The 27,547-nt window shown below is 36.4% G+C and overlaps 2 protein-coding genes across 5 annotated transcripts; one reads left to right on the top strand and one right to left on the bottom strand.

Moving 5' to 3' along the window:
* Positions 1 to 637: 637 nt before the first annotated feature.
* On the bottom strand, positions 638 to 27,308 carry LOC117333197. 4 transcript variants are annotated; one of them, XM_033892373.1, is made up of 2 exons: positions 11,996 to 12,096; positions 638 to 4,349 (listed from the first exon to the last, which is right to left on the bottom strand). In XM_033892373.1, exon 2 carries the CDS (start codon positions 1,897 to 1,899, stop codon positions 1,075 to 1,077), a length of 825 nt encoding a protein of 274 aa, XP_033748264.1. In that variant the 5' UTR covers positions 1,900 to 4,349; positions 11,996 to 12,096; the 3' UTR covers positions 638 to 1,074. The 4 variants fall into 4 exon arrangements, with proteins under 4 accessions (XP_033748264.1, XP_033748262.1, XP_033748263.1 ...); XM_033892371.1 differs by lacking the exon at positions 11,996 to 12,096 and adding an exon at positions 27,230 to 27,308 and having other exon boundaries at positions 2,951 to 4,349; XM_033892372.1 differs by lacking the exon at positions 11,996 to 12,096 and adding an exon at positions 20,610 to 20,722 and having other exon boundaries at positions 2,951 to 4,349.
* On the top strand, positions 20,699 to 23,167 carry LOC117333195. Its single transcript, XM_033892367.1, is given in 2 exon segments — positions 20,699 to 21,027; positions 21,029 to 23,167. Coding segments are annotated over 2 exon segments (1,431 nt in total). The 5' UTR covers positions 20,699 to 20,710; the 3' UTR covers positions 22,143 to 23,167.
* Positions 27,309 to 27,547: the final 239 nt, after the last annotated feature.

The following is a 27,547-nucleotide window of genomic DNA, read 5'->3' as shown; positions in this document are numbered from 1 at the left end:
GTCTTTTTCCATAATCCATTGTGCCCAGCATGCTTGAAGTGTGTTTTTGAATATGTCATCCTCAATAACTTTATTGTTCATTTTCCATGTACCAGGTCCCCTTTCTATTTCTTTTAATCTCAATCTTAATGTTAAACTATTGTGGTCGCTGTATGGACAGTTTCTTATTTTGATTTCGTTTACCGAAGAGTTCATACTTATTGGTGTAAATACATAATCTATCCTCGATTTAGATAGTCCACGTTCAAACGAGTATTGTTTTGAGTCAAAGTTACGTTTTCGCCATATATCTTCAATTTCATATTTTGTCAAAAACGAGCAAAGTTCTGTATATCCAGTATCATATTTCTTTTGTATCGGGATTCGATCTTTAATACCATCCATTACACAATTGAAATCGCCCATAATGATGTTTCTAGTGTCATGATCATTAACCATATACGTGTTAAGTGATTTAAAGAATAATTTTCTTTCGGTTCCTTTGTTAGGAGAATAAATATTTACCAGGTTATATTTTGTGTTGTCAGATTTTATTATGCATGTTAGTAACCTACCTGTGTTGTCATATTTGTTTACTGAGATATCAATTGGTAGATTATTTTTCCATAGTATAGCTACCCCCCCCCCCCCCCCCCTTGAATCGCTGGAGCCATTATTCCAAGTACTGCCACCATTAGCTATACCTTTCCATTGGTTTTGCCATTTTTTGTGTCATCCTTCGTGCAGTGTTTCTTGTAGACATATCGTGGTATTTTTGACTGTTTAGCCAATGTAGGAATTTGTCTCTTTTTCTGTTGTCTCTCAGACCATTAGCATTTAAACAAGCAATGTATAACGTATCATTTTTGTTCATTGGAAATTAATAAAATATTATAATTGCGTTTTACTGAACTTATGAATAGTGTTATTTACTTTAGACAATACATATACATAGACTAAGAAAACATAAACCATAGGAACGATACGTATATATAACTTAATGCAATCTTGCGACAATAATTAACAGTCAGCAGAGATAAATACTTATGTACAATGTAGCATCATAGGCAGATACTAATTCTGGCTTTTGGACGACTACTTGCTTGTCTGTCTTCCGGGGGGTGTTTCGCTACTGAGGACTCGTTTTCGGGAAGTCTTTGGAGTCGACCATGGATTAACCGTTGTGTGTGGAGCCATGATGAAGTCCTCCATGATTGACCACAGCTTGTGAGCTCCATCGACACTGATATGCATTCCGGATGCTTCTGACGAGTCGTACTGGCCACATATCGGTACCCCTTTACGGATGAACGCGTTGACAGTATCGATGTAAGACAGTGTTCGCGACTTGTCTAGGACACACAGTTTGGCCATGAAAGAATTTACGGTCACAGCAGTTGCGTTGATCGCTTGGATACTGGGGCTCTTACCCTTTCTTGGTATTACACTACAAAGGCCGATTTGTTTTCCCGGAAATGGGTCTTTCACCTTGTCAAGCGCGTGCATGATATTGATCGTGACAGAATCACCGTCGGTTCTATGTTTGGTGATGTCGTTTGTACCTAGGCTTATGATAATTTTGTCCACATCATTTTCGCCGAGTGACATTTTTGCTGTTGTTATATTCGCTTCTATGTTGTTAAATGTTGCACCAGAGATAGAATCATTCACTACCTTACTGTCGTTAGGAATGTCTAGTCGTCTGCAGTTCGATGCTCCGATTATCACACTGTTTATGTTTTGTACAGCTGGGGTGGGCGTGTCACTTTCATCATCACGGTCCCTGGCCAGAGTAGTACTGTCTGTGGTTGCAGATGCTGTAGATTGCAGTCCCACAGCATCGTCGCGGTCGTCGCAGCTATTCTTACGTTGACCTTCTCTTATCTCGTGTACATATTCACCGTATATGTCCTCTGGCATTTTCTAAACAATCTCGCTGGAGATGGCCAGGTTTCCTGCATCGGTAGCATACCTTTTCTTTTTCAGGACAGTCTTTGCTGTAATGACCGGGAAGTCCACACTGGAAGCATTTTCTTTCGGTGTGCTCTCTCTGTGGACATCTGTACGAAGGGTGGTCAGTCTGATTGTACCTAAAGCAGGGGGTCCTGTTGTTGTCGGCGAAAACACGTACAGAGAATCTCCCAAACATTGTCGTGAGAGGGAGAAGGGGTTCACATTTCACAATCTGGACATATCTCGTACCATTTTCAATGTCTGTGTCTCGTATTTTCCCGCGTCTCACTGAGCCGTTCACTACTTCACCAAATTTTGACATGAACGAACTGATAACATGCAGAGTCAGTCATTTCAAATGGAGCGTCATTATTGTCACATTTGTCACTGTTCTCTCGACCTCCATAACCTTGACAGTTTGGCTCTGGATAACCAGTCCATTTGTCAGAAGTTTGTTTTTGATCGCACTATCTCTCACTGTGAGTTGAATGGATTTAATGTCTTTTTTGTTAATTATATTTTCTAGACTTTATAAGACTTGTTCATGATTAAGTCCCCTAAATTGTTTGTGATGGAAATGGACCGACATCGGTCTTTCAAGAAGGTTATGATCCATGTTAGACAAGTGAGTTCATATCACGATCGTAGACGATGGAGTTCCAACAAAACAGGTTGCTAAGTGAATCTAAACATGATCTACTCACCGTAGACTGCACATTAGTTGAGTAAAGTCCTTTCTCTAACCTTAGTTGAGAATAAACAACACACAGAGGATCGAATGGAGTGTAGAACACCGATTCCAATAGAAATATCGAGAGCCTCTGAAAAACACAACTTCCGCCATTCAGGGGACATAACTCCTCCCAAGGCTTAAAGTGAATAAACTATACAATAACGAGATATCTGTTTAGTAATTGCTATAAAAGACGAATGTTAACAAAACGTACAGTTTACATGTTTAATTTTACATGGGTGTTTACCCCCAAAAACTGCATTAATCAATCATTGTGGATTCTCCTTTTTTTTTTTTTTTTTTTTTTGCAGTCTGATCGACAGTCCTGTTTTTTTTCAAAATTCGAAAATTTCTTTTATTGATTTAATGGTCGTGTACCCACTAGCACAAATACCTACCTGGATAATAAACCAGTTTAAAGATATCAACATAACATATGCAAAATATAACAGTTTATATTGTATGTCCTTACTACTTCAATAAGAAAGTATTACGCCATATCTACAAAATCTTCCTCCAAACTATTTCATATGGCCATGTCGTGGATGATTCAGAATGTAAAGAATTGCTTCGTATTGGGTCATATGCTGTATAGTTTCTAGATTCAAAGAACTGTATTATTTCCGTACCACTCTGAGTACCTTTATGAAATTCCCATTCCATGAGAATCGTAGGTACATCCATTCTGTTGAAGAACTTTTCCCCGCCCCTCAACACTTTATGTTCGTATCCCTCAACGTCCATTTTGATAACAACACGCGTAGAATTAATATCCGGAAGTTGTAATAAATTGTCAAGTGTTGTTGACATGACAACGTCAGAATATGTCCCGCCTACCTCACTGGCCTTGACCTTGATTTGGTTTTGGTCTTGTAGTACAAACGATCCTCCAACGTTGTTAACGTCCATACCGAGCGTAACATTCTGAGATACGTCGGACAGGGCGCCACGGACAATCGTCATCTTGTCCGAGAAATGACCTGCACGGACAGAAGAACAAATCCGCTGAACGTTGATTTTTAAGGGTTCTATAGATACAGTCCTAAACCCTTGTTTAGCAGCCATCAATGAATATATCCCGAGGTTTGCTCCAATGTCTAGAAAGACTGCATTTTTTTCTTTCTGTAATGCCGCTAAAACTAAATTCACTAATTGAGATTCCCATATTTGGCCTTTGGCCAATGAACCACTAACCCATTTATCGTTCTTTGGATCATGTATATACACCTCCAACACACCGGACATAGTATTGAGTCTGACAGATTGAAAGCTTGCTATGTTCTGACACAACTCTGGTATCCTTGTCCACTCTCCGTCTTTAATGGAATATACTTTAACGGGTATCTTATCATAGGAATCAATCAGTTGACGTTGTTTATTCTGCTGTATTTGATCTTGTGATATCTTTGTCTTTGTTCGCTGAATTAAGTTCTGTGTCGAAATTGGCCGTGATAGTTTGTTTAGCTTTAATTTCATGTCCTTTACTTCCTGATTAAGTTGTTCAATTTGTATTTGCTGTCTCTGTACCTCCATCCTTATCTGTGTTCCTTGTTCACCGGTTGGTTTTATGTGGTTAGGCACTTTGTCCGAGTAACGTATAGACATACAACAAACCACCACTACCATAGCCGCTACAGATGTCACCATCAGAGCGCTGGAATACTTCATTGTCGTAATCATCCGTCTGCAAAGAACAAAATTCATTATTACATTTTTACCAGTGAAATATCGAAAATTATTCATTCTACAAAAGTGATAATTTTCACTAGTGAAAAATATCACTTTTTCTTATTTAGCCAATCAGAACACTGCTTACAAACGACAATGGGGAAAATTAAGATTTACATATAGCTCTCTGTCATGACCGCAATGAATTCTTGGAGAGATTGAGCTGTCTCGGTTTATTTTACATAATTTATGATAAACATAATATCTAACAGTTTCTTCAGTAATACTAAATACATTTCACTCGTTGGGCTAATTTTTTTATGTTTTTCACGAGTGTGTGTAACGCGTGAAAAATATCAAAATATTAGCCACAAGTCGACAATATAATGATGTGATTTTGTTTGTTTGTTTGTTTGTTTTTGTTTAACGTCCTATTTAACAGCCAGGGTCATTTAAGGACGTGGCAGGTTTTGGAAGTGGAGGAAAGCCGAAGTACCCGGAGAAAAACCACCGGCCTACGGTCAGTACCTGACAACTGCCCCACGTAGGATTCGAACTCGCAACCCAGAGGTGGAGGGCTAGTGTTAAAGTGTCGGGACACCTTAACCACTCGGCCACCGCGATGATGTGATAACAAATGAATGTGATAACTGTGTTAAATGTAACTTTTTTTTTTAAATTTTGCACAAATTTTGAATTATGAAATAAACACTGTTTAGATATAGATGAAATATAATCCGATTTCAAGATCTACGTGTATACATGATTACATATATAATACAACTGTTATAATTATGTATACTGTACTATAAGGATACACAATCAGAATCTCTACAATACGGATCTCTTTACTGGACTCGATGAAATCCACTGTTTTACTGAACGGGAAATATTACCAATAATCGACATATGATGTATTGGTGAACTGGAAAAATATCACCACTCGAGAGATGTTCAGATGGAAATAGATACATGTAAGGTGTATAGGATAAAGAAATTATGTTTTTAACTAATTACTGAACCATTCACCATCAACAAAATATTTCTTTTCCAAACCGTTCAAAATAAACTACATCAGCATATTGTTGAAACCATAGAAATCTCATTATGATATTCCAATATATTCTATTCGCACTTTAACTGATTTAAACTTTAGAGGATAATAAATGTGGATATTTGGTGAAATACTGAGCTTGAAGGAAAATATCTATAAGATGGTTGTGGCTAAGGTTTACCGTGTTCTGACATGATTGGATGATAGGATTAAACATTGTGTACATTTAGTATCTCTAATGATGACAGAGGTGTCTAGATAAACACTAATGCTTTCTGTCAACATCATGTGTATTGTGTGCTGTTTGGTTTCTCGAGTACTTACATTGTACTCACCTTTCTAGAGTACCTACCTTGTACTCACCTCTCTAGAGTACCTACCTTGTACTCACCTTTCTAGAGTACCTACCTTGTACTCACCTTTCTAGAGTACCTACCTTGTACTCACCTCTCTAGAGTACCTACCTTGTACTCACCTTTCTAGAGTACCTACCTTGTACTCACCTTTCTAGAGTATCTACATGGTACTCACCTTTCTAGAGTACCTACCTTCTACTCACCTTTCTAGAGTACCTACATTGTTCTCACCTTTCTAGAGTACCTACATTGTACTCACCTGTCTAGAGTACCTACCTTGTACTCACCTTTCTAGAGTACCTATATGGTACTCACCTGTCTAGAGTACCTACATTGTACTCACCTTTCTAGAGTACCTACCTTGTACTCACCTTTCTAGAGTACCTACATTGTACTCACCTTTCTAGAGTACCTACATTGTACTCACCTGTCAAGAGTACCTACATTATACTCACCTTTCTAGTGTACCTACATTGTTGTCACCTTTCTAGAGTACCTACATTGTACTCACCTTTCTAGAGTACCTACATTGTACTCACCTTTCTAAAGTACCTACATTGTTCTCACCTTTCTTGAGTATTTACATTGTACTCGCCTGTATAGAGTACCTACATTGTACTCACCTGTATAGAGTACCTACCTTGTACTCACCTGTCTAGAGTACCTACCTTGTACTCACCTGTATAGAGTACCTTCATTGTACTCACCTGTATAGAGTACCTACCTTGTACTCACCTGTATAGAGTACCTACATGGAACTCACCTGTCTAGAGTACCTTCATTGTTCTCACCTGTATAGAGTACCTACATGGTACTCACCTTTCTAGAGTACCTACATTGTTCTCACCTTTCTAGAGTACCTACATTGTACTCCCCTTTCTAGAGTACCTACATTGTACTCACCTTTCTAGAGTACCTACATTGTACTCACCTTTCTAGAGTACCTACATTGCACTCACCTTTCTAGAGTACCTACATTGTACTCACCTTTCTAGAGTACCTACATTGTACTCACCTTTCTAGAGTACCTACATTGTACTCACCTTTCTAGACTACCTACGTTGCACTCACCTTTCTAGAGTACCTACATTGTACTCACCTTTCTAGAGTACCTACATTGTACTCACCTTTCTAGAGTACCTACATTGTACTCACCTTTCTAGAGTACCTACATTGTTTTCACATTCATAGAGTACCTACCTCGTACTCACCTTTCTAGAGTACCTACATGGTACCCACCTTTCTAGAGTACCTACATGGTACTCACCTTTCTAGAGTACCTACATGGTACTCACCTTTCTAGAGTACCTACATTGTACTCACCTTTCTAGAGTACCTACCTTGTACTCACCTTTCTAGAGTACCTACATTGTACTCACCTTTCTAGAGTACCTACATGGTACTCACCTTTCTAGAGTACCTACATTGTACTCGCCTTTCTAGAGTACCTACATTGTTCGTACCTTTCTAATTCCTGCTTGGTATTATGTTGTGTTTAAACTTGACAAACACACTTAACAATAAGATATTGGACTCGACTTGATACTTTAACCTTGTAGCTGTGGAGATGACAATCGACGTGGTTATCAGAATAGATTAGTAGTTACCTGGGTCGTGGTCAGTAATACAGCGCGTCCCACAAGTTTCAAAACTATTATCATATAATGTCCACAATTTTATGGTTTCCGTTTTCTCAATTTTAAAATCTATTTTCATAATCTAAATTTAATCTCTTTGTTCAGTAGTTCTAGCTAGGCATTGCTAATTAATCATACCATAAATCCACCATGTGCTACCTTACTATAGTACACAGGTAAATCAGTTAAGATACTTACTGAATACATTACATAATTATAGACGTCGGGTGAAGTCTAGTTCTGATTTACGAGTATGTCCTAAATAATATCCAATGCTTTATTGCATCAATTTAGTAGTTTTAAGAGGCATCACGTTTTCTTTACAACGACGAACTTATCGGGAAAACCCTGCTTAAAGCAGGTTATATATATACGGTAACGTTAAAATCCCAACCCTTTCCACTGTAATCCTTAGGTAATGCTGGAATTTAGTTATCTATTGTATGGTTTTCACTGAAATAAATGATCGAATTAGGTGGAACTACATGCTGTTGTGTTTACATCAACGTCACATCTGGAATGACACGTTATGCTAATGATAGTGAGTTTATACAGGACAGATATACAATATTATAAGACTCTATCATATGTGGTCATGTAGGATAGGGATATTCCACCCGAGGGGTCACAAAATGTTGTAAAACGCGAGGCTCCGCCGAGAGTTTACCACATTTTGTGACCCACAGGGTGAAATATCCCTATCCTACTTGAACCACATATGATTGAGTATTTTTCTCTCATTCCCCAACCTAAAATATGCAAAAATAGGCACTATCTGTCGATAGCTTTCTCAGATAGACGCCATTTTTTCTCAATCCAAACTTTTTTAGATATACAATATATATAAATATACAATATATATAGATATTATATAGATATACAATATACAAATGTATATAGATATACAATATATATACAATGGTAAGCCAGGGTACAAATCAACATAATTGAGTTTGTCACTAATGAGCTTGGCGAGTTTTACAAGACAGACTCATTTATTATTAACTGAAAAATCAAACAGGGTTTTGAAATGTTTAAAAATAGTACCCGGGTTATAATTTTTTCCTGTTAGATGATTTCGATCATTAGGTTAACCATTTAATTAATTTCCGATTTTGTTCTAGTTACAAAAGTTGACATTTATTTTTCTAATGATATTGTGCTAAATTCAATGAGTTACTCGTTTGGAATAAACAGTATATTAGCTAGTAGTGGAGCGAGATCTAACATGCATATTTTTAAAAGTAAATATTGCACATAAATAATGAAGTTGGTTCCATTAGGAGAATTAAAAACATCACTTTTATAAATTAAAGATAAAAAGGATGGCATCGGAAGTGGATTCTTTTGTCGTCAGAATCACGCTAAGATATACTTTGTGTCGTCAGAGGAATATTTGCTAGGCGTCAGAATGATGTAAATATAGTAAAACTTATACATTGGCTAGGATATAAAATAGAATTACTGTGTAACTGGACAAAATGTTGAACACATTGATAGAGTTTCCCGATGAGTTTACAGAGTTAATAAAAAAATCTTGCAGATCATGCATTTCAACATAAATTTTTTTTTATATTGTTCCTTTGGTAACTACATTATTGACGTTATCTGTGTTTCCACCAGACCCTGAGTGATACTGATCGCCAGTGTACCACACACTGAAATATCTACTGTCATTGGGAGTCATTATTTACATTTATGATCATTACTATATAAAATGTAGTCCTTTAAAAGATTTTGAAAATAAATTGACACAATGTATACATATGCTATGTTTTGTAATGTCTACAATAGCGTATTGTTTTCGGTGTCGAGTCTTTGTAGAGATAATCATTTTTGAGAAGATCCTAAATTCAACTGTTGTTATGGACGTACAATACTATAGATATATGCACATGGTTAATTTGAGTACATTTTATTGATGAAGATCTGCCCATTTTTCCAATAACACAAAAATGACATCAAAATCTAAATTTAAATTTAGAAATGACTACTTACTATGTGTGAAATAACGATATATAACCGAGAAAATAACACAATACGTACATGTACCTTCAGTGTGAATGTGTTACGTAGACAACACACATATCTATATTACTTCCGGAACCTATCTACGCCTTGATATATGTTAATCACAGTAGGATTGTTTCTTCGTTAAGTACAAATAGTAATATATTACTGATTCCCGCCCTTTTTGACTATAAATTTTTCGATGTTTTAATTTTGTTTTTAAGTTTATGAAATGCAATAAACAGAAAATTGAATGGTTTCCCGTTAAATATAACATATATTTCACTCGTATGACAGAATATTTCGATGTTTTTCACTCGTGCTTCGCACTCGTGAAAATATCGATATTCTGTCATACTCGTGAAATATATGTTATAGTAAACGGGAAACCATTCAATATCCACGGGATATGTAGCCAGCAACTGGTATTCATAGCCGCAATGAAAATTAAAAAAATCTATTCAATCCGTATATAACTGCAATATATACCGGTAACCATTTATTCCTTTAACTAGAATCAATCGTGTGTTTTTCTTTTGTTTTTATTTGTATTTGGAATATGTGTGTAAATCAGGAAACATTTGAAAATATTTAACCAATTTTTCCCCATTTACGTAAAATAAATAAAAAGATAAGAAATAAAAAAAAAGAACCACAGACAGCCATCAAAATACATGGGTGCAAAGGTATGTGTAGTTATTACAGGGTATTGGTGTACCTGTGTTAGATTGCAGTGTTACTAAACCACCGGAGTTAAATTAATTACTAGGACGTATAGTCTGACGGCTTGGCAGGTTTTGTTTGTAGGACGCAGTGGAGGTAATACCAGCTAGCCAACGTAATAACTGTCGAACACTCACAGCCGTTTATTATGCAAACATGTGGCTACCAAATGCCGTTAGACATGTCTCGGGTTGGTCAAAATAAACTGCAGATTCAGTACACCGATATGATTATTTACCCCATAAGTTGTTCTAAAATGTAGTAAAAAGGCTATCTTTCAAAGTTTATACTCATAAGTTGGTCAAAAAGATTATCTTTTTAACTAATGTTTGTGAAATTGTACCCAGGACAAATTTTTACTGCAATTAATAGTCACTATTAAAGGGAAAGAGCATATCAAAGAGCATCGATTTTACGACGAAAACAGAAAAAATACACAATCTAACTTTGTTAAAATAAATTGCAATGATTGACTCTCGTGTTTTCTTGGTTAGATTGGTAAAAACTCAAACAGCCAAAGAAATGCTCATTGATATGTTGTGAGCCTCATATTGAAGGATTTGAATTTTGCCGGACATATTGTATTGTTTTTCAACATAATCCCCTTCAGTATGTATACACTTTTGCCAGAGGTGTTTAAGGGCCTCAATGCCACTTTTATATATCATATATTATATATGTTTTTCATTAGTGAAAGGACGTTATTTGCACTTTTCTCGTCCTCGTACTACGGGATTAAATACAGACCAAACCCATATTACGATTAACAGTCCAGAGGATAAGATGCAGTGTATTACACATTTACCGGCACTTAACGACACCAACATATAGTTATTATTGTTAAGTGTTTTATAACAATAATTATAGGGGCCACATTTACCCTAGCTGTCATTATGTTGTGTAAATAGGGAGAGGCAAACGAAATTAATTGGTTACAGTACAATATCAAAATCATCTATATATTAGCGTCTTCTTATAATTTGTTAACTAAAACCAATTATATCAATATTTCAATGTTTCTGTATATAAGACCATTCACACCACTGTTTCTGCCACACTCTGGAGGCGTTACTTGGATTTCGTCTGTTTAAGACGGCAGGGCCTTTTCTATCAGAGCGTTATGACAATTGCTCTTGATTTCAGTATAGTACATGTATTGTAAATCAGAATAGGTCGGCAATCAACATTTTAATGTATAAAATATTGATCATGCATACACGTATACCCAGTGTGAAGTCACACACATTCCTCATTGCCTCTTCCAATGCCCTAATGTACGGTCGTGTTTACCTGTAATTGTGTACCTACCATGTAACTTTCAGATAGACTTTTCAGAACTATACGACAGGTACTCTGCTAGATTCAGATAGAAACCTATCACTGATAACACACACTGCCTATGTCCTATATTACGTTTGATGTTGTGTCTTAGTCCTCTTGAGCCTGCTGATATCGTTTTGAATTAAATTATGTGCTGTGTCGGCCATTGGTCGCCTTTAAGGCAGGAGCTTTTGGTCTCTTCCACCAGAAAACAACATCTAGCGCATCAGTTCTTATGTAGTAGAACTGAACTGGGCTGACCACCGGTGGCCAAGCAGCGCAAATGGTTAGAAGGTACCGCCACATTTGCATATACATTGATGGTTTGCATAACAACATCTAAAATAAAAATCTACCACAAAGAAAATATGATGAAAACTGTTAATTCTAAGGTCAATGTATTACTGACTAAGACTAGTATTTTAGTATCATATAATGAAATCAGCTAATGATGATATCAAGCTACTACTATTTAATACTAAGCTAACACATAGTATTATTATTACACATGGGAGATAACATAGAATGTACCAGTAAAACTCTCTGACAAAGAATCACCTACCTTCCAGTATGTATGTCAGTCCTATGGAGGTATCTCGGGTGTATAACTTACCCGCCCTATACTTCCGGTATCAAACCGGCAAACTGAACTACCCAGATTATCTCAACTAATGTAAATAGACATTGACTGCACACGTTCACGCTAACAAGAGCCGGGGGGGGGGGGGGGGGGAGGGGGGGGGCCTGACATTTGCTAAAGTCTAGGTATGTTTGGTGAACCCCAGTACGGACAGGACACTATTTTGGGCGGACTAAATTAAAATTTGCTAAACTGACATCCATATAGATCTGTTCATCATATCGAGAGGGAAGAAAGCACCTCACGTTGATAACTCAACCCCACTTAAGTGTCCCGATTAAACATTTGTCTGATGTGTGTAAAACATTCTTCTTATCAGAAGAGAAAGATCGATATTTTATCATTTGACGTGCATGTTTTCTGTGCCATTTCGATTAACCATCGTGTTGACTACGCAGCTTCAGTACCATTGGCTAGAAAGCACAATCAAACGTACCTCAAAATAGTCAGTAAATGATATTTAAGTTGTGTGACGTCACCGCGATGAAAATTTAAATATTCGCAACGGGTGAAAAACTGCAGCTTATACTGTGATATAGAGAATATCAAAATTAAAATATGCTCGCGTTTCAACAGTTATGTACAATAGAGACAGTATGAAATCTCTAACGTTCGTTACTCTCCACATCTAGATAAAAACTGCCATTACGTTATTTAACTAGTACTTTGTGAAAATAATCTTGAGTTCATTAAACAATGTATTTATTACTCCGTGTTATAACCACGTGAGGTGAACTCTTCATATAATGTCACTTATATTTCATAAAACAAAATGTTCACTCAATGTACAACCATGTGAGGAAAACTCTTCATAGGAATAATGTAGACGTAAGTTACAACAATGTCTCTTCACAGTTAGCAGTAGAATCATAATTACTTAAACAACTCCATGTTAATACCACGTGAGGAATCTCTGCTAAAGGTTGTAGACATTAATAATTGGTGTTGACAAACAAGGAACTCGTTGATATGTTGGTATATTTTAAAGTAATCTGTTCAAACGGACTCTTCAGCGATCTCCGGAGGAGGCATGATGCTGTGAAGACGTGGGTATAGTTGTGCCTGGTACGATGGTGGAATCAGCGGCTGTGCCATAGCCAGTTGGACATCATGGGTGGTCGTAGGAATACTCTTAGAGCTGGTCACAATTCTACTTTGATTTATGTTGGTATCTATGACATTTTGTTTCGCAGATCTTTTTCTATGTTTACTTCTGCGTGAACATTTGTACCAAATACATACAATAGCAATTAACAATATAATCAAACCAATAGCTGACAAGATAGAATAAATATATGATTGGTAATCTGAAAATGTCTCACTGAGGAAAGTTCATCTATTAATGAATTCATTGAGATTTTGTCCATCTCTTGCAATTTAGCAGGAATACTAATCGAAGATAAGTTAGGAAATTTTTGTTGCAAAGGTTTCCACAAAGTATGCATTGTAAAATTAAATTCTTGGTGTGTTGGAAACGAGATATCAAGGGATTGTGTTTTTGAACTTTTCCTAAAAGAAGAAGCTAAAGTTAAATGGTCACTAGACGCAGAACAAGTGATTGGTACATTAATTATTTGAATAGGGGGTTGAACAAGTATCTCGGAAGTTTTAGCAGAATTTTGGCAAACAATAGACAATCTCATTTCTATGTTTGAAGTTATGGCCCAAGAGCCATTTGTAATATGGAAGGCTAATGGCAGTTGGTTATTAGGGACAACCATAGTTGTACAATATTTCTGGATATTACTTTTGTTGTCAACAAATAGAGCAACAATACAATGCTTACTTAAATTGATTGGGTATATTGGGGAAGTTAATTGACATTGATTATAAAAAGGGTGGGTACAAGAACGAACATCATTTTCGTTCAAAAGTACATATTTGGACATTTCTGGGTTTACAGCTAAAGCTGAAGACTCTAATTTATATTTCGCAACAAAATTGCATGCAGCACACTTGTGTCGATTTTCGGAACTTGATTGTAAAGGCATGGTTGTAGGAATATTAAATACATTGTATAAACGAAATCTATTCAAGGCGTCCATTAAAGGTACAGGAATAACAATGATAATCCGAGTAGGATCAATCAATGTGGTACAAGTTAAATATTGATAGTATTGCCAAAGGTTTGTGTTTGGATCGGTAGGTAGTGCGAGCGTACGTGGTAGTAAATTTTGGATACCTAACAGTGTTTGTCTAAGTTGTGATGGTGAAATTGTACTTGGAGATAGGTGATTTAATGAAAGCATGTTGAGTGTAAGTTTAAGATTTTGCATGTGAATAACCGCTTCCTCCAAAATTAATCTTACATGAAATATAAAAGAAGATACATGGGCGAAAGTCATCATAAAGTAATAATTATTAGCTGTTGTTTTGTGCAAAATGTTAGTTTCACTATATACGGAATCTTTAAGTGATTTAAACGAATCGATCAAAGAGTTTATTTCTTGCCGATTGGCATTGACATCAAATCTTGTTGAATTTAAAATGGATAAACTTTCTTCCATAACATGTCTGATTTTCTTTTGATTTTTAGATATTGCACCTATATTGTTTCGAATTGTAGTAAGATCACTTTCTGAAGTTGTACCGAAAAGAAAACTCAAAGCACTTCCAACAAAAGGAAGGATTGATCTTTTAGAAATGGGTAAGGATTGATAGTCAGAAAGGGTTGTTTTTAATAATGAATGTTCTGAATGAAAGAAATCAATTTGTTGTTTTAGTTGGTGTAAAATTTTAGGGGCATCATTTGTTATGTTATATTTCAGAGAACTTTCCATCAGTGTATAAGCATTGAAAATTTCATCTTCGACATCATAAAAAAATGCCTCGTAATCATGATAATTGACTGAATGAGTAATTATCCATTTTGACTGAGTATTTGAAAGAATACTACTTTCTTGGAAAATTACATTTTCGTTGATTTTAATACCAACGATTAATGAAATAAAACAACATAAAAGTAAAAGTCTCATTGTGACTTGCTGTTGTTTCTGTAATAAGAAAAAAAATTACCATTATTAACTTAGTTAGCATAAATCAAATCATTCATTTGAATAGAGTGATTATAATTTAAGGTAGCAATTGCAATAACGTGTTTTGTGCTTGTAACATGTGTTGTAGAGCTACTTTATAAGATTCACGTGTTTTACTGTCGTTTGTATTGTTTGTGGTATTTTCTATATCTAACATAGTTTCAAATGTTTGTGTTGATGTATGAACTGTATTGTTGTTTGGATAGCTATCAACTGAATTTGTGTGTTGAGCTTTTTGTAGCTTTTTGTTTCTGTGGCTACGAAGTTCCATATGAGGTACCGGTTCATCGTCAGATGAGCCATCGCGAGTTTGTCTGGTACGGTTTACAATATTAGGTTGTGCTTTTCGAATTTGTGTTTTTGTACGGGGGCGAGGAGTAGGTGTTGGTGCAGCGTCGTCATCTGACTCGCTGTCACTACCATCATCGCTTGATGGTGGACAAGCATAGTGTGCTTTCCGTGTAGGTTTATCTGTAGTGCTTGGTGCAGGAATATCCCATTCAAGATGGGCTGGTTGTAAATGGCGTGCATGTGTTTTGTGTGTTTTACCATCTAACTGATTTTTTATTATGAATGTGGATGGTGATGTTTGTTTTATGATTCGGTAGTGAGGTGTCCATTTTGGTTCAAGTTTCGCGTTTCGTTGGTGATTACGCAAATATACCGCGTCATTAACTTTAAATGGCGTGTTTTGTGTATTTGCGTTTGCTTGTTCTTTGCGTTTAGCTTTCGCAGCTTTCAGATTTTTCGCTACCCTAGTCATGGTTATGTGTTGATCCTGAATGACATGTTTGTGGAAATCCTCTCCTAAATACTTCCTACGGGGTTTCAAAAGTGTGTCAATGGGTAACACGGGGTCTCTATGATAAATGAGATAGAAAGGACTAAATTTGGAAGTGTCATTCACGTGGAATCTCATACTAGCTAAAGTATGGGGTATGTTTTCATCCCAGTCATTTGGAGTTTCAAGCATGAGTTTTGATAGAATTCCATTCAATGTTCTGTGGCTTCTTTCAACCATAGAATTTCCAGTTGGGTTGTAAAAAGATGTTGTGATATGATTGATATGAAGGTATTTTAACACATCATCAATGATTTTGTTAACAAACTCTTTACCATTGTCTAATACAATGTGTAGAGGACAGCCAAATCTTGGGAAAATCTCAGTCAAAATGATATGTGCTACATTGATAGCTTCTTTTGTGGGTAAGGGGAAAGCTTCAACCCATCCTGTGAGACAACAAACAAAGCTTAAAATGTATTTATTGTTGCTATGTGTTGTATGATGTGGACCTGAGATGTCCATCTGTACCTTTGCGAAAGGAAATGCTGGTGTATCTGTTTCCTGTTGTGGAACTTGTGGTGTAAATGTTGCTGTCTGTCGACATGGTAAACATGCTTTGATGTATTTGTCTAAGTGTTTGAACAAGTTGGGCCGATAACATTTTCTTTTAATGGCTTGGAACGTTCTGTCAATACCTTGGTGTCCAGTACAGTTATGGTACTGAGTAATGACAGCCTTTGTCAAATGTTCAGGGATGTACAGTCTGAGTTCAGCTTCAGAGTCTGGTTTAGATATGTAATAAACTATGTCGTCACACAATATAAACTTGCGTGTTTGTCTGTCTTCCCTGCCTTGTTGAATCTTTGTCTTGATATTTAGGATGTTAAAATCTTTTGATTGTTCTCGAGCCATGTCATATTGTTTAAATGACTGATTGTCAATGTTTGGAATGTCCTCTGTTGGCAGTGTAAAGTCTGAAAACTTTTTAGAATCAAAAGCACTTGAATTCAGAGCATTAATCTGAAATATGTTGTCTGATATGTCAATAAAATTTTCGTCATCGTCTTCTATCTCGTCACTGTTTGTTTCAGTGTCAGGCAGTCTTGAAAGCATGTCTGCTATAACATTATTACTACCCTTGACATATCGTATTTGTGCATTGTAAGACATAATAGAAAGAGCCCATAGCTGTACTTTGCGGTTCTTAACATCAGAACTAAGTAAAGCTTTTAAAGGTTGATGATCTGTCATGATTGTGAATGTTGCACCATGCAAATAGTGATGAAGTTTGTTTAATGCATAATGAATAGCATACGCCTCTTTTTCAACTGTTGCCCATTTGCATTGCGTTTTGTTTAGTTTATGTGATAGAAAGTAAATAGGTTTCTCATTTGGATCACCTGGGATAATTTCTTCACCAGGGTCACATGGTTGAGTTAGGACAGCGCCTATACAATGATCTGAAGCATCTGTATACAATGTATATGGCTTCGATATATCAGGAAAACTAAGTAGAGGAACAACAGATAAACTTTCTTTTAGAAAATCAAATGCTTTTTGACATTCAGATGACCAAAGGAATTTTTCGTACTTTTTAGTCAGATTGATCAAAGGAGCAGCAATTGCTGAGAAATTTGGGACGAACCTACGATAGTAGGAACATAAGGATACGAAAGATCGACATTGTTTGACATCTGTTGGGTGTTTCATTGATTTGATTGCTTCTACTTTTTCATTATCAGGCTTTACTCCCTGGCGATTGATTGTGAATCCTAAATATTTTGTTTCTTGTTGAAAGAAAGAACACTTTTTCATTTTTAGTTTTAGGTTATGGCGACGAGGTTTGGAAAATACTTGTTTGACATGAGAGAGATGATCCTAGAAGATCAAAATGTCATCAAGGTATGCTACAGCGAAACCTTGGAGACCATTTAACATTTTTGAAATAGCTGAAGAAAATACTTGAGGAGCGTTCATCAACCCAAATGGACATACATTAAATTCAAAAAGACCTCTATGGCATGAAAATGCCGAACGTTCTCTATGGGGAGGTGAAAGAGGAAGCTGCCAGTAGCCACTTTTAAGATCGAGGGATGTGAAATACATTGATTTCCCTAATCTTGCTAAAAGATCATCTATGACCGGAAGTGGAAATGAGTTTGGTTTGGTAATAGCATTAAGTTTCCTATAGTCTACACAAAATCTAAGACTACCATCTTTCTTTTTCACAAGAACACATGGAAAACTCCATGGACTACTTGATGGTGATATCATGTTTGCTTCTAACATGTCATCAATAGCGTCAGAGATTTTCTGTTGCTGTTGTAGTGGTGTACGATATGGACGAAGTTTTATGGGCGGGTGATTTCCCGTGTCAATGGTCATTTGTACTAAGTCCGTCCGAGTTAAATTGGTGTCTTTTTCTGCAAAAATGTCTTTATTTTCTTGAACAAGTTTTGTCATCAAGTTTCTGTGAGTATCTGTAACGTCAAGATTGTCTAAGGATGTACCCGAAGTTTTGTTTGTATCCTCTTGTGTACCTTGTTGTGATATTATAGAGGAAATTTCTTTGTCATGAGTTTCCGTAATTTTTGCTATTGCACACCCCCTATATAGTGTGATAGTCTTTTGAGATGAGTTGATAATGGTTAAGGGAAGTTTTGTTTTACAATGCGATATTGTACATATAGACTCTAATACATGTACCTGGATATCTGGTTCACAAGTCAATGAATTTGAATAGTTATGTTCTAAGTGAAATAGTGTTGATCCCTTAAGCCGTCGGAAATGAGGCATTTTACCTGTACACACAGTACTTGACTGTGGTGGTAGAATTACGTTCTGGTTTAAACGTACAATGGAAGATACAAAATAACCATCTATAATAGGTACTAAGATATTTCTGACTTTCAAAGCTTGTTTGTCAAAGTATAGACTTACTCCTTCTTTAACGAACCAATCTCGCCCCAAAATAAAGTTTAGGGACATATCTCTAGATACACAAAATGTGGGAGTAAATTTTACTCCACGAATAGAAAATGCCAAAGTGATTTTACCTGATACGTCAAGTTTGTTTCCATTGACGGATTTCAAATAAACATAAGAAGTTTGAAGTTTGTGAGTTAAATTCAATGACTCAATAACTCTATAATGAACGAGGCTTAAATCAGCTCCACTGTCAAGTAAACTCCTATATTTTTGTTTTCCTACCTTTATTTGACATGAATTAGGAGGTCCACCTACAGTGTTTATTGTGTAAGTTAGCCGATTTGCTTGAGATCCAATATCTGCCTCACGATATCGAAATTTATTTAGTTTCCCTGGTGCGAATGTTTGTTATTTTGACGTGAGCGTGTATTGCAATGACTATTTGTGTAACGGGGATTATGTTGTGTGTGGTACCGTTGGTCACGTGTCTGGTGTTATCCCTGCGGGCGATATTGACATGTGGACTCGGTACACCTGTGCGTATATTGCTCTGGGGCATACTGGTGACCAGTACTAGTGTATTGGTGTGAAGGTCGTGACCCGTTATCATGATGTGTTTGTTGATTTGAAGTGTGATAATCTCTGTTATGCCTATGGTGATTAGTAGACATGTTTGGTGAGTGATTGTATTGTGGCCGACTCCTTGGTTTGTTTGTATGTGTATGATTGTACTGTGTGTAAGTATTAACGGATTTTTGTCGAGATGCGCCGATTTCCATCGGTTCCTCGATTCTGTCTGGAAAAATGTTTGTTTGTGGGGTTGTGTGTGCATTTGGAGGAAATTCTGGTGTGTGCATGTGACCTAATATCGAACTGTTGACGGACATTTATTTCTTTCATAGCACAAGATATAGCCCTATCAAATTCCATGAATTCCACACGCATGACCTTTAATCTAATATTGGGTTGTTCTAACCCATCTTCAAAAATGCGAACAAGCTGCTGTGCAATTACAGGATTATTTATATCTGTATCTACATACACCGTTTCAGCTAAAGAAAGTATGCGCTGTGCAAACAGCTGAACAGGTTCGTCAGTGTGTTGACGAATCTGTTTTAATAAGGCAAAAGCATGCGAAGGACACTGGATATCACCAAAACACCTTGTAAGTTTTTCCTTTAAAGGACCCCACCTGGGATTGTCATCCTCACGTATATTCCTTTGCAGGAATTCGCTTACAGGACCCGTGGAAGATTGTAACGCTAAAATATGCATTTTATCATGATTATCAGTTATCTGGGCCCTTTTTTCTAAATCTCTCATCCACTGTTCAAATGTACCTCTATCCCCATCATAAAGATTACCAGCACACCAAGAATTGTCACTGAGTATTAAATTTTTAGTACTATTTTCTAAAACTCTTAGCCGTTTGTTTTGACTATGGATTTATGTTGTAATCCCATTAGCATTACTAGTAAGTAATCCGATAGCATGTTCAGTGGGAGTAACCTGTGGTTGATCAGCCTCAGACATATTGATAAATAGGTAAACATCAGACTATTTGTGAAAAAAATAACACTTTATTACAGCAGCTTAACAGACTGAATTAAAACTGATGAACTTAATTGAGGCTCAAAAAAAGGAGCTCGAGAATCAACAAAGAGAGCTTAAGAGGCTTGAGGCCGAGAAGGATATTGAAGTAGCCCAAGCAAGAGTTAATGTCTACTCTCAGATGGAAAGGAGCCAGAGCAGTGTATCACGGTTAACAAATCCCAGGAATATAGCTTACCTGTGGTTACCTCAGCTCCCCCTATTGATCAAGTGGGTCTTTCATCAAACCTGTCGCCCAACGCACAATCCTTCAAATCCTTAGGATCTCAGCACACAAATATGTCACCTGCTACTCAAATACATTCGAGCAATATGAACAACCAACAGTCTAACCAATGTGATTCCAACACAGACACAAATGTACGTGCTAAGGCCCTTGCAGAGTCTGTGAACCTGAACCGATTACCAGTTCCTGAACCAAGTGTATTTACTGGGGATCCTCTTCTGTATGTGGAATGGAAAATGTCATTTCAAATGCTAATTGAACGGAAGGGTATTCCCTCACAGGAGAAAATTTTCTATCTGAAGAAGTATGTGGATGGTTCAGCACGCAAGGCACTCGAAGGTTTTTTCTATAGTGGTAGTGAATCGGCCTATGACAATGCTTGAAGAACGGTACGGCCATCCCTTTATTGTGCAGAAGGCATTTCGAGATAAGCTTGACAAGTGGCCAAAAATAGCAGTTAAGGATCCAATGGCTCTGAGAGATTTTGCAGATTTTCTCCAAGGCTGCAAGGATGCCATACCTCATGTTCCCGGGCTTGCTGTATTGAACGACTGTGCTGAAAATCAAAAATTACTTTATAAACTTCCAGACTGGGCTTCTGTACGATGGAACCGAGAAGTCGCGCAGCACCTAGATTATTGTGGTAGTTTCCCCACTTTCAACCAATTTGTTGAATTTGTGGTTAAGGAGGCTAAGGTTGCATGCAATCCTATATCGTCACTCTATGCTCTCAACGATAACGTACGTCATGCTGAAACAGAACGTAAACGACCTAAAGAGCCTACGATCAGAGTCTTGGCCTCATCCACAGATGTGTCCACTCCGAAGACTGAATCTCAGAGTGTTAACAAGGTGTGCATGTACTGTGAAAGGGACGGTCATTTTATAGTGCGATGTGACAAGTTCTTGGCTCTCTCCCTCAACGACAAACGATCATTTATTCGTGAGAAGAATTTGTGTTACGGATGCTTGCAAAGGGGCCATCGAAACAAGGACTGTCAAAGGAAACATACATGTGGCACCTGTAAGTTGAAACATCCTACCTGTCTCCACGAGGAACGGCTTTCCTCAAAGACTGAATCAAACAACATAAAGCCTTCAAACACTTTGCGCGTCACTCAGAATAATGGACAAAGTACATCCATGATTGTGCCAGTATGGATATCAACCGATGATACCCCAACTCAAGAAATACTAACTTACGCGTTGTTAGATACGCAAAGTGACACTACATTCATTCTTGATGACACTGCAGCAGCTCTGAAAGTAAGTAGCCAACCTACAAAACTGAGCTTATCTACGATGACCTCTCAAAACACCATTATTGATAGTACCAGGATATCCAATCTACGAGTTAGGGGTTTCTATTCACCTGACAATCATGCTGTGCATATCAATCAAACGTACACCAGAAGTTTTATTCCAGCTGATCGTTCTGATTGTACTCACCTTTCTAGAGTACCTACATTGTATTCACCTTTCTAGAGTACCTACATGGTACTCGCCTTTCTAGAGTACCTACATGGTACTCACCTTTCTAGAGTACCTACATTGTACTCACCTTTCTAGAGTACCTACATGGTACTCACCTTTCTAGAGTACCTACATTGTACTCACCTTTCTAGAGTACCTACATTGTACTCACCTTTCTAGAGTACCTACATGGTACTCACCTTTCTAGAGTACCAACATTGTAAGTACCTTTCTAATTCCTGCTTGGTATTATGTTGTGTTTAAACTTGACAGACACACTTAACAATAAGATATTAGACTCGACTTGATACTTTAACCTTGTAGCTGTGGAGATGACAATCGACGTGGTTATCAGAATAGATTAGTAGTTGCCTGGATCGTGGTCATTAATACAGCGCGTCCCACAAGTTTCTAAACTATTATCATATAATGTCCACAATTTTATGGTTTCCGTTTTCTCAATTTTAAAATCTATTTTCATAATCTAAATTTAATCTCTTTGTTCAGTAGTTCTAGCTAGGCATTGCTAATTAATCATACCATAAACCAACCATGTGCTACCTTACTATAGTACACAGGTAAATCAGTTAAGATACTTACTGAATACATTACATAATTATAGACGTCGGGTGCAGTCTAGTTCTGATTGACGAGTATGTCCTAAATAATATCCAATGCTTTATTGCATCAATTTAGTAGTTTTAACTTTACAACGACAAACTTATCGGGAAAACCCTGCTTAAAGCAGGTTATATATATATGGTAACGTTAAAATCCCAACCCTTTCCACTGTAATCCTTAGGTAATGCTGGAATTTAGTTATCTATTGTATGGTTTTCACTGAAATAAATGATCGAATTAGGTGGAACTACATGATACTGTGTTTACATCAACGTCACATCTGGAATGACACGTTATGCTAATGATAGTGAGTTTATACAGGACAGATATACAATATTATAAGACTCTATCATATGTGGTCATGTAGGATAGGGATATTCCACCCGAGGGGTCACAAAATGTGGTAAAACGCGAGGCTCCGCCGAGGTTTTACCACATTTTGTGACCCAGAGGGTGAAATATCCCTATCCTACATGAACCACATATGATTGAGTATTTTTCTCTCATTCCCCAACCTAAAATATGCAAAAATAGGCACTATCTGTCGATTGCTTTCTCAGATAGACGCCATTTTTTCTCAATCCAAACTTTTTTCTACTGCATATAATAAAAAAATAACAGCGCCAATCGATTTACCATACCCCATATATGCAAACGTAGACGTTTGCCGTTCTAAAAACGAAGGAAACCATTCATTTCCACAGTTTAACATTGTTTCAGCAGCCCTGTCATTGCAAGCGAAGCCAAATCACTTGATGTCGGCCAAGCTAGTGTGTACTTTCGCGTGAAAATATAGTTCCATGTTTTATTAATAAAAAACAATAAAAGAACGTGTTTTTTACATAATTTGTATCATAAATAAAAAAAAATATTATCTGATTACATATCTTAATTCAATGTATTGTTGAAATGTTTAAATATACAGAGATCTACTTTCGGTTCGGCGACCTACTTCTGTATCACTGCGCGCGCGTGGCTATCCTACACCGGAAGCGAGATAATACACACACAGCAAGCATGGGTGTATTTACCTGGACAGACCAGTATGATACTGGTAGGGATGAGAGAAATATAAATATACAATATATATAGATATACAATATATATAAATATAAAATATATATAAATATACAATATATATAGATATTATATAGATATACAATATACAAATGTATATAGATATACAATATATATACAATGGTAAGCCAGGGTACAAATCAACATAATTGAGTTTGTCACTAATGAGCTTGGCGAGTTTTACAAGACAGACTCATTTATTATTAACTGAAAAATCAAACAGAGTTTTGAAATGTTTAAAAATAGTACCCGGGTTATAATTTTTTCCTGTTAGATGATTTCGATCATTAGGTTAAACATTTAATTAATTTCCGATTTTGTTCTAGTTACAAAAGTTGACATTTATTTTTCTAATGATATTGTGCTAAATTCAATGAGTTACTCGTTTGCAATAAACAGTATATTAGCTAGTAGTGGAGCGAGATCTAACATGCATATTTTTAAAAGTAAATATTGCACATAAATAATGAAGTTGGTTCCTTTAGGAGAATTAAAAACATCACTTTTATAAATTAAAGATAAAAAAGATGGCATCGGAAGTGGGTTCTTTTGTCGTCAGAATGACGCTAAGATATACTTTGTGTCGTCAGAGGAATATTTGCTAGGCTTCAGAATGATGTATATATAGTAAAACTTATACATTGGCTAGGATATAAAATAGAATTACACAGTAACTGGACAAAATGTTGAACACATTGATATAGTTTCCCGATGAGAATTCGGTTTAATTCGCAGAAATATTTACAGAGTTAATAAAAAACTCTTGCAGATCATGCATTTCAACATATATTGTTCCTTTGGTAACTACATTATTGACGTTGTTTGTGTTTCCACCAGACCCCGAGTGATACTGATCGCCAGTGTAGGACACACTGAAATATCTACTGTCATTGGGAGTCATTATTTACATTTATGATCATTAGTATATAAAATGTAGTCCTTTAAAAGATATTGAAAATAAATTGACACAATTTATACATATGCTATGTTTTGTAATGTCTACAATAGCATAATGTTTTCGGTGTCGAGTCTTTGTAGAGATAATCATTTTTGAGAAGATCCCAAATTCAACTGTTGTTATGGACGTACAATACTATACACATTGTTAATTTGAGTATATTTTATGGATGAAAATCTGCCCATTTTTCCAATAACACAAAAATGACATCAAAATCTAAATTTAAATTTAGAAATGACTACTTAATATGTGTGAAATAACGATATATAACCGAGAAAATAACACAATACGTACCTTCAGTGTGATTGTGTTACGTAGACAACACACATATCTATATTACTTCAGGAACATATCTACGCCTTGATATGTTAATCACAGTAGGATTGTTTCTTCGTTTAGTACAAATATTAATATATATATTTATTGCATTTTTGCCAGTGAAAATATAAGATTTTGCAGTGAAAATATAAGTTTTCCGTTTTTGACCAGTCAGAGAGGACCTTTGTATTCACCTCGTTGAAACTTGCCGATTTTTCCAATCGAAGCGGAGATAGTTAAATTGGTTATTTTGCTGTATCTTTGAAATATTCTGACCAGTTTTTGACTAAATACTCACTTGACGTTAGCTATTCATGCACTGATTCTCCGATAACAGCAGAAAACGCTTACATTGCGCTGATCACTCCTTTCAAAATGGCGCCGTCATGTTGACGTTGAGTAACGTAACAAAGAGATGACGTCATTACTGATTCCCGCCCTTTTTGACTATCAATTTTTCGATGTTTTAGTTTTGTTTTTAAGTTTATGAAATGCAATAAACAGAAAATTGAATGGTTTCCCGTTAAATACAACATATATTTCACTCGTATGACAGACTATTTCGATATTTTTCACTCGTGCTTCGCACTCGTGAAAATATCGATATTCTGTCATACTCGTGAAATATATGTTATGTTAAACGGGAAACCATTCAATATCCTCTATATATACATAACTGCAATACATACCGGTAACCATTTATTCCTTTACCTAGAATCAATCGTGTGTTTTTTTGTTTTTGTTTTTTTATCAGGAAACATTTGAAAATATTTAACCAATTTTTCCCTATTTACGTAAAATAAATAAAAAGAAAAGAAAAAAAAGATCCACAGAAAGCCATCAAAATACATCCCCGGGTGCAAAGGTATGTGTAGTTATTATTCTACAGGGTATTGGTGTACCTGTGTTAGATTGCAGTGTAACTAAACCACCGGAGTTAAATTAATTACTATACTCTGACGGCTTGGCAGGTTTTGTTTGTAGGACGCAGTGGAGATAATATTACGATTAACAGCCCAGAGGATAAGATGCAGTGTATTACACATTTACCGGCATTTAACGACACCAACATATAGTTATTATTGTTAAGTGTTTTATAACAATAATTATAGGGGCCACATTTACCCTAGCTGTCATTATGTTGTGTAAATAGGGAGAGGCAAACGAAATTAATTGGTTACAGTACAATATCAAAATCATCTATATATTAGCGTCTTTTTATAATGTGTTAACTAAAACCAATTATATCAATATTTCAATGTTTCTGTATATAAGACCATTCACACCACTGTTTCTGCCACACTCTGGAGGCGTTACTTGGATTTCGTCTGTTTAAGACGGGATGGTCTTTTCTATCAAAGCGTTACGACAAATGCCCTTGATTTCAGTATTGTACATGTATTGTAAATCAGAATAGGTCAGCAATCAACATTTTAATGTATAAAATATTCATCATGCATACACGTATACCCAGTGTGAATACATTCCTCATTGCCTCTTCCAATGCCCTAATGTACGGTCGTGTTTACCTGTAATTGTGTACCTACCATGTAAATTTCAGATAGACTTTTCAGAACTATAAGACAGGTACTCTGCTAGATTCAGATAGAAACCTACCACTGATAACACACACTGCCTACGCATGTCCTATATTACGTTTGATGTTGTGTCTTAGTCCTCTTGAGCCTGCTGATATCGTTTTGAATTAAATTATGTGCTGTGTCGGCCATTGGTCGCCTTTAAGGCAGGAGCTTTTGGTCTCTTCCACCAGAAAACAACATCTAGAGCATCAGTTCTTATGTAGTGGAACTGAACTGGGCTGACCATCGGTGGCCAAGCAGCGCAAATGGTTAGAAGGTACCGCCACATTTACATATACATTGATGGTTTGCATAACAACATCTAAAATAAAAATCTACCACAAAGAAAATATGATGAAAACTGTTAATTCTAAGGTCAATGTATTACTGACTAAGACTAGTATTTTAGTATCATATAATGAAATCAGCTAATGCTGATATCAAGCTACTACTATTTAATACTAAGCTAACACATAGTATTATTATTACACATAGGAGATAACATAGAATTTACCAGTAAAACTCTCTGACAAAGAATCACCTACCTTCCAGTTTGTATGTCAGCCCTATGGAGGTATCTCGGGTGTATAACTTACCCGCCCTATACTTCCGGTATCAAACCGGCAAACTGAACTACCCAGATTATCTCAACTAATGTAAATAGACATTGACTGCACACGTTCACGCTAACACGAGCCAGGGGGCCTGACATTTGCTAAAGTCTAGGTAGGTTTGGATGAACCCCAGTACGGACAGGACATCTATTTTGGGCGGACTAAATTAAAATTTGCTAAACTGACATCCATATAGATCTGTTCATCATAAAGAGAGGGAAGAAAGCTCCTGACGTTGATAACTCAACC

The sequence above is a fragment of the Pecten maximus genome, chromosome 8, assembly GCF_902652985.1.
Source record: "Pecten maximus chromosome 8, xPecMax1.1, whole genome shotgun sequence".
Lineage (NCBI taxonomy): Eukaryota > Metazoa > Mollusca > Bivalvia > Pectinida > Pectinidae > Pecten > Pecten maximus.
The sequence above is the reverse complement of the archived record's forward strand: the minus strand, read 5'-3'. Positions and strand labels throughout refer to the sequence as shown.

What these genes read in the sequence shown, in the direction of transcription:
- LOC117333197 (XM_033892371.1), bottom strand. Translation starts at nt 4,345, where the DNA reads ATGATTACGACAATGAAGTATTCCAGCGCTCTGATGGTGACATCTGTA.